The sequence below is a fragment of the Phocoena phocoena genome, chromosome 2, assembly GCF_963924675.1.
Source record: "Phocoena phocoena chromosome 2, mPhoPho1.1, whole genome shotgun sequence".
Taxonomy (NCBI): domain Eukaryota; kingdom Metazoa; phylum Chordata; class Mammalia; order Artiodactyla; family Phocoenidae; genus Phocoena; species Phocoena phocoena.
Window position 1 is genome coordinate 33,164,767 of NC_089220.1, and position 12,692 is coordinate 33,177,458.

General features: G+C 43.9%; 1 protein-coding gene across 1 annotated transcript in view; it reads right to left on the reverse strand.

Annotated features, from left to right (window-relative positions):
- The window catches only part of RAD51B (RAD51 paralog B), a 626,727-nt gene that overhangs the window by 62,050 nt on the left and 551,985 nt on the right, over positions 1-12,692 (reverse strand). The window contains exon 8 of the mRNA XM_065871664.1: positions 10,505-10,608. Coding sequence (XP_065727736.1) covers positions 10,505-10,608 — 104 coding nt within the window. The remainder of the gene's footprint in view (positions 1-10,504; positions 10,609-12,692) is intronic.

Below are 12,692 nucleotides of genomic sequence, written 5' to 3' on the forward strand. Positions count from 1 at the left end.
GGCTGTGGAGACTTTGGGTGATTTGTGCTCAGTCCCTTCCAGATACACCAGATGCCTCAATTCTAACTTTTAGAGGTTTCTATTGATGTGCCTCTTTCTGGAAGCCTGACACTCAGAGAATTTTGTTACTTCGAGTCATGGATCACAATCCCTGCTCAGCCTCTCATTGCCAAGTCCGAGTGGAGGATTCAGCAAGTAGGCAGTGGGCAGGGCCACTGTAGCTTGGCTCTACAAAGGTGTTCTCAAAATCACAGTCCCTTTGGTAACAATAAAACAAGGGTCCAAGACTCAAGCACACATGTTCTTTGTCCTAGATGCCAGAACTCTTAAGCACTGCCAAGCCAAGAAGCGAAATTTTCAGGAAGAGACCCTCTGTGGAAAAATCTCTGCTTCAGGCGTTTGAACTCTAAGGCAGTTGCCAGGAGCCATTGACCGATTTAAAAATCCAGGGAAGGTGACTGGAGTGTGGTTGTGGAGAGAGGAGCGACAGGCTAAGAGGAAGGTTGAGGGAAGGAAGGAATCAGCATGTCAACTGTATGGTAACTGAGAATCCCAAGTTGCCTAGATCAGCAGACATCAGGAAAGCTCAATGAGTTATACTGCAGCTGACAACCAATCGTGCATCAGATAACGTTTAGCATATCATAAAATGTTATGGTAACACAACAGGACTTACATACATTCAAACCAAATGCTACAGACATATTTGATTCATTTTCCCTCACACCTCCATCATGTAAATCCTTTGCTTTCCATGCCCCTACACCTAATTTCATAAGCCATTAAGATTTTGCAAGGGCCTGAACCCCACCCCGTGCACTGTTCCAATTAGGCTGAAACGCAAACCAGTAACTGTCCCACGCTGCGACCCTCACAGCCACAGCTGACCCCTGGGAGAGAAGCAGAGGTCACAGGCCCAGGCTGTGCACCACCGCAGGCAGGCATACTCCCCCATCCATAGCAACCAGACAACAAGTTCTCCAAGTTGGACCTTGCTTAGGCCACATATGTGACAAGCTGTGCTTTTCAAATCATATACACGGACAGGGCAGGCAGCATTCAGGCACATGCCAGGAGTCACAAGCCAAATAAACAGCAAGAAGCAGCCCATCCTCTCCTTCCTAGTGTCCCTGCCCCAGAGTGAGAAGTGCTGCTCTAATATGTAATTCAGTAAGCTTTGGAGGTAAGCTAAATGACATTCGCGATCCAGTCATCCTCACGGAAAAGTCAGAGAGAAAAATAATAAGGACTATCCGTTGTAAGCCAAGAGAATCATCACTAAATCGAGGCTTCGTTTTCTAGCATCTCACTTTATTCCTAAATTAAAAATAAATCCCTACATCTCAGAGAACACGGCATGGCCAAAAACAAAAACAAAAACACTTAAGCTCCGGAGTTACACAAACTTGGTTTCAAATCTCAATACTACTACTGGATACACATTATTTATCCTCTTAGCCCGGTTTTTCTGTTGATAAAAAGGTAGATGATGAGATCTATGCTAAAGGGCTGTCGCGGGGGTTCATGGAAAAATGTACATGGAGTTATCAAATATGACACCCACAAAGGTAGGTACTCAGTAAAGGCTAACAACCCCCTTCTGTTCCTGAAGGTTAAAGAGGCTTTAAATTAGTGTTGCCTGGAACACTAGAACGGAGAAAGGATGTTCTTTAATACCAAACAGTAGGACCCCAAGATGGTAGAAAATGGGTCCCCCCAGGGGCTACCTCCTGCCTCCTTTCCTCTCTCTGTCCCACTCTTGACTTTTCAAACTAAAGATGCAAAGACTAAAAAATATAACTACAAAGCTTCTCCCATGCTAAGAAGACCAGACACACGAAAGACCAGAGCACTCCAGTTCTCTCAAACCATTGCACACCTTTAGCCTACAAAGACAGGCAACAGGAAGCTCAAGATTTTAAGTGTGACCCTCCCTGAGCACAAACGACAGTTGCAGGAGAGGGGCAATGAGAGAAGCCGGACTTGTTTGCAGGATTGTCTGTGGATTGTCTGTAAGTCATTCCACTGGGAAGTCCACACTTGTGGTGAAGTTCAACTTGGAAAAAGTCACTTATTCACATGTCTGGGCCCAAGAATTTAAAATGCTGACTTTTATCTGGTAATTCATTGCAGTGTGGGGTGGGATGGTGCCTTTCAAAAATATTTGTCTGCAGAGTTCTATAGGACCTTTTTATGAACCACTGAAAGTCAGAGGAAATATAAATATCACATTGCCTGCAAACCTAGTCATTTGACGGGGTTGAGGACTTTTCTGCCCAGAGTTTTCCTACTAAAAGTCAGCAAAGTGAAAATAGCAACAGATTAGAAGTTGGGAGAATTTCATTCCAGTTCCACTTCTACTGTGTAGTAGTTGTGTGACCCTGAATAAGTCACCCCTAATTGCTCACCCCCCTGTGAAGGGGCTAGAAAAGAATGTGGGTCTGAGGAGAACCACTGGAAGTGCTTACCCTCCCTGAGTGGTCACTGGGGGTGGGGCCTGGGAATCTTCATTGTTAACAAACACCTGGGACTCTTAAATTCACTGTAGTTGGCAATCACTGGCTAAGATGGTCCCTAGAGGGCATCTCACACGGGACACTGTCATATTCTAAATGCTTTCGTTCTAGTGAAAGTGCTGGTTCATTTGTAAATCAGTTTGTAGTTTATGTAGATATTGAATCTTTCTCTCACCTTTGCTTTTCCTAACCAAAGATGTTGCCTCGTTTCCTTCTCACTCATAGCTAACCAACCAAGGCTAAAATACAACATCCTGTCCAAACTTCATTTTCAAATGAGCCAAATAAATGTCAGCATCCTTGATTTCCAGGTCACTGCCTTGTCCAAGAGATCTTGTAGCTGTTTCCTATGTTGTTCCTATGTTTCCTTTGTCCCTAGCCTGACAATGAGGTCTTCAGTTTGGCTCCAAAGCCCTGCGTCTCTTCTACTTACTACAACGGCTGAGATTTCTCTAGAAATCTCTCGTTCATCTATTTGCCCTGGTTTACCTAGCAAGTTAGAACTGAGAGGGTCACTGACTAAGGAGATTTGGTACCAGACAGTGTGTAAAAATAAAACTAGTCAGAGCTGGAGGAGAATGACGGAGGTGACAAAATACCTGTGAAATGAGTGGCTCATCGCTGGGGAAGTCACCTAAACACTCAGTGACGGGACCGCCCATCCAGCCCCTGGCAGTCAGAGACTGTGATCCTCAAAGAGAGAAATGAGGACATGTACTAAGTCTTCCATAAAAACAAATGTATTCAAGTTACAGCAGTATTCTTTATTCACAGACACATCCTTTCTACTTTTTGGTGTTAAATTACCTTTTCCTTTTTGAAATGGTGGTAACAATTAATTTTGCAACTCTAATTGATTAAAAAATAAAAGACATTTAAAACTCTATGGTGGTTCCCCAACCCTTGCTTTGGTTTGAGTTTTATTTTTTATTGACCTCACGTGGCTCAAAATCTCCTAGGAACATGGGCTCTCTCTCTCAGTAGAGGTACGTGGTCTATCACAGCCAAAACATCTGAAAGGGGCACCCCCATCAGAAGCATGGGGGCAGTTGTACCCCGGCATTTTTAACTGTCAATTTCCAATGGAACCTCTTCAAGGGTAAGTTTTCTCTACTTGACCCCATTTAGAAGTAGTGATTTTTGGAGCACACTGACTTTTTTCAAAGGGAGCCCCATGGAGTTTGGCTTTTTTGATTTTTGTTTTTGTAAGTGGTGGGAAAGATATTGATACTTTTATTTCGAACGTGGAGATAGAAACAGGAAGTGTGCACTTAGGTGCGTGAGTTACCCTTTCTCCGTCAGAGCCTGTCTTTCTGCCCTGTGAGTCTTAGTTCACTGTATTTGCTGTTACTGCATACTTTCAGGTGGAATTTCCTTACATTTTAATACACTTACCTGGTGACCTGAAAAAAAGAAGCCCTTTAGAAGTCCCCGCTTTGGGTTCCCCTTTTATACATTCTCCCCGTCTCCCAATACCTGTTAGAGCACTTCTGATAGAAGAGTGTAGGCAGCAGGTTAGATTTCATACTTGAGCAGCTCCGAAAAGGGAGGGAACATTTATACCCAAGGCAATGTACTTGGCTGGGATTCTCTGTTCCCTTTGCTATTTCTGCAGACATTTATGCTTAAAAAGAAATTTCTCCCACCCTGGCAGCACAGCCAAACTTCTCCTCTGGTTGGATCAAGTCACCACAAAAAAAAATGTCTCTTTGCCTAAGACAAGCAGATGAGCTGGGGCAGAAAACAAGGGAACAAACATGATGAATGCCTGGAACCACTTTACAAAGGTAGAGGGGTACATAAAACTATGACTTACATCAGGTAAAAACATCATCTCCAAGGTCTGTCTTTGTTTCGGTGAATATGGATATATGTTTGACATTCCTGTCCCAAAGCTGCCCTTCAGCTTATCTGGGAGAAAAGATTTATCATCTTTTCTTCAGTTATTCAGTCCTTCATTAAGCCTTTCCAACCACAGAGAGGAGAACTTAAGACCTGTGGAAGATAGCAGCAAAGATTTCTTATCCTTCTCCTTGGCCAAAGTCCCCAGGCTGTGTTCCCTGAAAGCAGCTGCAGAACCCCTCCCTCGCTCTGCCCCGGTCTGTGTTTAGGCCTCTGGCTTGCTTACACAAAGGAATTCCAACTAGGATTTCAAGGGAAGCCTGGTTCCTACTCTCCCACAGCTCCCAGCGGGCTGGTTCTACCAAAAGATATTCCTATATTCAATATTCTTACAGTATTTCTATAGAAGTATCTGCTTGAATTACAAGGTTTGATGCTAACCTTTTAAAATGACAATTACTAATACTTTAAAGGAACTCTGACACTGCAAAACTCAAATCCTATGGGGAAGAGTGATTTAAATAAGCAGTATGTCCTTCTGCCTTAAGACTGGGTTCACGTATGGATGCAAGGAGCTTGCTTCTGCTTTCTTTTTCATTTTCAAAAGATATACATTGAATGTGTAAGTGTCAAGCATTTGCCTTGCCTCTGAGGGTACACAGCTAAGATTCAGTCACAGCCTTCAAGGGGCTCACGATTCAGGTCTCACAAATACAAGACTAGAGACAGGTACTAGATTTAACCGTGGGCAAGACGGAAGGAAGAGGGGCTGATTAGGGCTGCAGTATTACAGACTCAAACACCATCACAATAGTCACAGTGATGGTATTTGAGTCTTTTAATACACAAAATGGACACTGAGCAAAGAATTACATCACCAGAAAGGAAACACTATATACTTCCAAGATGCAAAACAACCTGGGGGCTTGCCTGGTGGCGCAGTGGTTGAGAGTCCGCCTGCCGATGCAGGGGACGTGGGTTCGTGCCCCGGTCCGGGAAGATCCCACATGCCGCGGAGCGGCTGGGCCCGTGAGCCATGGCCGCTGAGCCTGCGCGTCCGGAGCCTGTGCTCCGCAACGGGAGAGACCGCAACGGTGAGAGGCCCGCGTACCGCAAAAAAAAAAAAAAAAAAAAAACAAAACAACAACAACAACCTGGGACTTCGAGAAAAGCCTGAGAATTCAAGTAAGAATCAAGAGTTTGAGTAACAGCATTGGTCTTGTCAACAATTTACTGGGTACTTTAGGCTCTTCCCTCCAGTGTTCTGTAATTTCAGGGTACCTTCTAAGTAGAAGACGAAAATATTATTATAAGGTCCATTTAAATAAACCTCCTATACGAAAAAGTCACCTCTTTCCAATTTGTTGAAATAAGAGAGTCATAATATTTATTTCATCAAGGGGGTGTGAAGCTTAGTTGGGATTAATTTACTTCTTTACTCCTTCCAGGGCACTTAAAAATTTATATAATCCCATATGTGGTTTGTACAAACAGACTTCATGAGGATCTGATGAGAAATAGTAGGAATATTTCATCAAGTTTTTTTCATCATTCTTTCAAGTATAGCCACCCTCATTCTAACTTTTCCAGTCCCTGGTTACAAGGCACCTGGTTACTGTGAGAGCTGCCCAAGGGAGTCCTCAGCCAATCCACTCTGCGTGCTGCTGCCTCATTCATCCCCACAGAACCTTCCTTTGCTGTAGCACCCGTCCCCTCCTCTACGCTCACTGGATGCTTGACGCTGGTACAGCATGTACTCTTCACATGTTTATCTATTTCCCCAGGTACACAGTGAACAACTACAGGACATCAACTTATACTTTGAATCTCTAGCATCTTACATAGTAAATGGCAGAGAAGAGCTGATTAAATAAACGTTTGTCAAATGAATGCATACACAAACCCTCTGCTCTTGTTAGGAGGCAAACCCCAGCCTGTGTCTTCTGAACATGCGACTTGCCCTTCTGTTTCTCTTCTTCGGCACTTCATCCTCACCCCCACATCTTCCCTGTCCTTTCTCACTCACCTAGTTTGATCTATTTAAGGCAAGAGGTTTTCAACCTTGGCTGCACAGTAGAATCACTGGGGGGAGCTTTATAAATAAAATGAACACTGACGCCTGGCCCCACCAGCATAGATTTGGATTTACTTGGTTGGGGTGCGGCCCTGGTGTTGGTATTCTGTAAGTGCTCCTGTGGTGAGTGGGAAGTGCAGCCAGGCTTGATAAACTATGATTTAAAGTGATACCCGGGGCTTCCCTGGTGGGTCAGTGGTTAAGAACCCGCCTGCCAATGCAGGGGACACGGGTTCGAGCCCTGGTCTAGGAAGATCCCACATGCCGCAGAGCAGCTAAGCCCGTGCGCCACAACCACTGAGCCTGTGCTCTAAAGCCCGCGAGCCACAATTACTGAGCCCGCACGCCACAACTACTGAAGCCTGTGCGCCTAGAGACCGTGCTCCGCAACATGAGAAGCCACCGCAATGAGAGGCCCTCACAGTGCAACAAAGAGTAGCCGCCGCTCGTCGCAACTAGAGAAAACCTCTGCACAGCAACGAAGACTCAACGCAGCCACAAATAAATTTATTTTAAATAAGTAAATAAATAAGTGATACTCAAGTCCCACCTTCTCCTGAAAAGATGAATGTGCCTCTGATGAGTTTACCTTCCTCTGGCTTCAACGCAGTTATTGTTTTAAACACTTATTAGATCACAAATCAAACACTGCCTGTGACGGTATCTCAGTGTGAGTTTGCTCTTTAATCACACACTGCATTTTGGTTCATCTCCCGTACCAGACCAGAAGGCAGGAACTGTGCCTTCTACTCCTTTGCATCCCCACGCCATGCACGTGGTGGACCAAAACACACTTTTGATCATTAAAAACAAAACCAAAAAACTGAAAACAAAACAAAACCAAACAACCCAGAATCCCTAGTAGAGGCCATTTCAATTCTACTCTAAGGATATGTCTTTGGTAAGAATAAAAATGCTGCAAAAAGGGTGGGGCAGGATTGAAGCAGAGGAGGGAAAGAGTAAATAAAAGTCAAATGGATGAAAAGCTAAATTAGTCCAAAAGAAAATGTTTCCCAGCTTCTTAAGAGGGTTTTTTTGCAACCCCGAAGCAGAATAAACAAGAGAATTAACTTGGCTAGTGCCCTGATAAGGAGATTTCTTTCTTGGTTATATAACTTTACAAAGTTTCCAGGGTGTAAAGAAAAGAATCACCCAGGGAGGACTCTTTACCTTGGACCATACGATTCAGCTCTTGGGTTAATCGGCTCGAAGATCTGCTCAGCTTGACCTGACCCCCTTCCAGCCCTGTGGCCTCAGACTAAGCCTCACATGCAAAAACCCTGTTGTAGAGCTCAGTGTCATAGAAAGGGATAAAACATAATCCTTATTCCATAACCTTGATCTTTTGGTGTAGTGGCCTCCGCCTGTGCATGAAAAAGAAAAGCTACCCTGGTATCTTCCCCAAGTGGCTGGTGTTCCATGGGTCTGCCCACCCTGGAATGATCTAGGCAAACCCTCCTACTAAATTGTGTTAAAAGGAAATATTTGGTGCAATTACCTTAAAGGGTAGCTTTAAAGTCTTGTTCTGTGTACATATCCCAGAAAAGATTTATCTTCACATGGCTTCTCTACTTGATCATGAAGTAAGACCACAGGAAGGGCTCACTGAATCATTAGGTACACCCTCTGCTAAGTCGAGATAAGGTCATCAGATAGAGATGTGCTTTCTATATCAGGGGTCCCAAACCCCTGGGCCACGGACTGGTACTCGTCCGCAGCCTGTTAGGAACCGGGCCGCACAGCAGGAGGAGAGTGGCGGGCGGGCGAGCAAAGCTTCACCTGCCGCTCCCCATCGCTCGCATCACTACCCGACGCGTCCTCCACCTCCCCCCCAGTCCGTGGGAAGATCGTGTTCCAAGAAACTGGTCCCTGGTGCCAGAAAGGTTGGGGACCGCTGTTATATATCAACGTTCATCCTAGTTGTTGAGCCACAAATTTAACAACTGGTCCCCAAAGGCATGTACATTTCTATACATTAATTAAATGTATGTTCTTTTGCCTGGGGTGGCCATTGTGACACTGGTCATACTTTACTTTAATCTCTAATTATTGGTTGAAATCATGATTCAAAGACATTTAACTCTGCTCTTGATTGATTAGTAATGATAGTAACAAGTTGTCCTTTGTAGATTAAGATAACGCTGCGGACCCATCTCATAGGATATGAGTTGATAGACTGTCACTGATCTGTCCATGCTTTGCTCCCTGTTCTTCTTGTGTCTAGTGGTCTGCATCTGACCTTATGAGCCAAGAACCAAGAGCCACCAAAATCCTCCGGTCACCAAAGGTACACAAAATAATAGCATGTGTCCTACCAGCTACTTCTTGTTGACACTGACAAAATGGAAATGACTGGTTAATTTACTAAAGCAAAAGGAAAAGAAAAATGTGGCTCTTTTTATTTACTAATAAATGCTAACTTCTTTATTTACTAATAAATGCTAACTAGAATTAGTAAAACTAGGATCTGGGAACCTGGAATCCATGGTACCATAGATAATAAACTGAATCATCAAATCAGTGTGTACCGTCTAAAATCAAAAACAGAGATAAACTACAAGTTTTCAAGGCGTAGGGTTAAGGTTCCATGAAAATGAATGAATTCACAAGGAATTTTGCTTCCTCAAATTAGAGTTTAGGTAGTAGTGCTTGACAGTCCTTAATGATACCCCTGATAGCTACAAACAGTATTTATTTAACATGATTTATAACCTAAGGTACGAACCAAAGGTCATTAGGTTCTACAGGAACATTATTTTTATTATTATTTTTTTTTTACAGAAACATTTTTGAATGTGTTCCACTGAAAGAGAAGTGATGGATTTAGAACCCAGGACACTTAAATCATCAGGGAAAATGTATCACTGAGGTAATGAGCACGCCAGGGCCTGAAAACTCAAGAATGTTCCCCTAAGTGAAAACAAGCAGCTCTATCTTCTCAGAACATGGCTGACTCAATCATCAAGCTGGAATGTTATTTACACAGTCCCAAGCAAACTAAGAAGAATCCTCTGGTCTGTAACCAAGGGCACTCAGAAAGTTATGTCTGCAACAAGCAAGGTTTTTGATGATTCCTGATTCCTTGAAAAAGAGCCAGTTTACCTAATGCAGGTAAATGTTAACAACTCCCTTCCTACCACCTTCCCCAGAAAGGACCACCAGCATGATATTTCATGCCTCTTTAATTAATAACTTGGATTTGTTAAATATTTAGCAAGGTGGGCAAGTCTGGCTTCTGAATTCTGCCCCATCTAACAAATCAGAATAATCACCCTGTCTTCTTCTTCCTCTCACTTGCAGGAGAGGTCGTGATAGAACCTGGTCCACACAGCAGGATAAAGTTGAGGTTAGACATCGGGGAAAATAAACTTCCTAATTACGAAACATTTTACCAAAGGGGTCAGACTGTGGTGTTCCTTTCTTTGGAGTGGGAGGGGAGATCAAGAAAGATGTAGAACGTAACCTTTCCAGATGGAAGGGGGGAATTCTCACTTGAGTCTAGGATAGACAACATAGAGAGACAGCTCTGAGAGTCATTACCCTTTTGATAAGCTCTGGCACCAGTCAGTACTTTAAACTACTGGTTTATAAGTTAATGCAAAAGTACCCAGGATCTGGGAAGAGTTTATCCACTTAGCAGGGTCTGTGTGGCCTCATTATTTCAAAACATACTAACCTCAAGAGAAGGCAGCATCATTATTTAATTTGTACACAAATTATCTAGCCCTCAACAAATATCAGCTAAGAGAAATGATCGTTCATTCACCCTTTAGAGGTAGAGAGTTTGAGATCCCTAGGGGTGTGGACCTTGGTCACTTACAAGCTATTGGCAAACGTCGGGGGCAAGCTAACTCTCTGTTTTTGTATTTTTTTCCCTGTGGGTGACTTGTCTCCCCACTTTATTAGAACTGCTATTGAGGTAGGCAGGGAGGCTGGTTTCCTTACCCACCCTCTGACAGTGTTGGCCCAGGACAGACAGCGTGGCCAGTGCTTTCAGAAGATGAACACTCAGATTGCTGGTATATCTTGTTCCCTGACCTTGACTGTCAGAGAACATTGTCAAAGCACTCACCTGTCTTCTCTCTGAACCAAGGTACTGGAGAATCAGCCGGGTGTTCACACTGTGACTCCAGGTGTTTCCTAGTGCAGCTGTCACACAGCTGGATCCAGAAGTGCCTGAAACGAAACAGGGCAAAACCATGATTACGGACACCCTATCTTGTCATGGTGTTTCACATAAACAAAAGTCCAGTCACTGCTCATTGCTCAGAGAGTACTCGGGAGCCCAGGTCGTTACCACAAAAGTTGATGAAGGAGAGAAGGAAGAGACTAAAAAGAAAAGCCAGCATGGGTTTCCTTCAGCCTCAATGAAAGTAACCACCACTGGGCTCAGAGATAACAGAGTTATATAACAATAAGAGGTTGCACTGCAAGGAAGCTTGGAGCCATTGCTAATAATAAATCAAGCCACTCAACATCCATGGCAGAAAAGCATAGCCCTACTTCATAGAATAAGAGCCAGTTATGAAATAGTCTTAGTTTAATAGAGTTGTTAAGACTTTTTCAGCTTGATAAGAGTCTTAATTCAATTTTCCTTATCAATATGGAAATGGTGGCATATGTATATACAATTCCTATGCCTTTCCAACCGTGGAACGTACACGCACCCAGAAGAGGAATCTGGAAGATCTCACCATTTCATATCTAATCTGTATTAGACACTCTTATCCCAAGAGAAACATTCTTTTACTTTCTAAGACTTTCCTATAAGGGGGAGGATCTGAAGTAAAATTTATCCGAGTTTCTAGTCTACACCAAGTTGTACTTCAGCTACTCTCTGACATCTCCAGAGCTTCACTGATCTCTCTTGATATCACCAGGAGGAACCCATTCCTGCACTCCTCCTGTTTCTTCTGCATTAGAGGCAGGCTCGCAAGTCCCACCACTTAGAAGCCAGCCCCCGCTATCATATGTAGCACATCCTGAGGTCTCCTCCAAGCTCCTGTGCTCACTTTGGCCCTGGGCCATAAGATGAGTCTTAGCCTAAGGGGGCATAGTGGGATTTGTAGTTTGCCTTGTATCCTCAAGATGCCATCTCTTTCCAATGAGGAGACCAAGTACCAAAAGGCTGAAGTCCACTGAATCAGCTAAAACAAAATGAGGGCTTGAGTTTCTCATTTGTTGCCTGCTCAGGGCATCATCTGATATTCACCCCTCTGTGTGGAACAGGAATTCCTCTTTTCTGGGTCAGCATCTTTCAGGGTGGCCTCCCAGCTCTGCATGGTCTTAAGCTCCTGGGATCAAACAGAGCAACAGATGAATGGAGTTCAGTGGTTCTAGGCTGGAGGCGATTCTGTGGGTCATGTCTAGGTGGGAGTGCTATGGCGTCTAGAGGGTAGAGGCCAGGGATGCTGCTAAACATCTATGAGGCACAGGCCAGTCCACACAACAAAGAAGTATTCAGCCCCAGACAAAATAGTGCCGATGGTGAGAACCCATGGGATAGCAAAACACAACCATATGTTTTCTCTGGTTCAAGCAGGTATGGGAACGAACTGGACGGCATCAACATCAACAAACCTGGGGATTTCAGAGGGAGGGAGAATTTAGCGAAGGAAAGAATAAAGTTTAGGGTGACCTTAGTTCATCGTGCACACAATTCAAAACACACACGAATTAATTTGAAAACATATAATCTAGACTGTGCTGATCTGATCACACCGCTCCCCTAAAATCCTTCCACAGTCCTTGTGCCTGAGGATAAAGTACTAACTTCTGCACTAGGTGTTCTGAATGCTTTGTCATCATCTTACCTGTGTCTCTCTCTGGCCCCAATTTCTTTCAATGGATGGTCCCTTAACCTCCTGACTTCTCTGTCCCCACCCTCCTCGGCCTGATAAAGCTTCCCCCTCTTCCGGCATCCAATGTACTGGCTTCTTCTGCTTCTCCTTGTATCAACCATGTTGAGTATTCCTTTTCCTTCTCCGCTTTTCTGCTCCCTCTCCCCTTAATTGTGGGTGGACCTCAGGGAGCTGGCCATGGTCAGTTTTTTCCCTAACACCACCTGCCTTCAGTGGCTGGGAAGGTAATGTACATCAAAAAGAGGCCAGGTGTCTGCATTTTAACACGTAGAAAGTCTTCACTAACACAAACAGATGTACTCTCTTCCATTTTTCTTGAAATACATGACCCTCTCAGTCTGTCTTTCATTTCCCCCTTTTTGATAGAGACACATAACAGAAAAGTATTTTCTGCTTTAA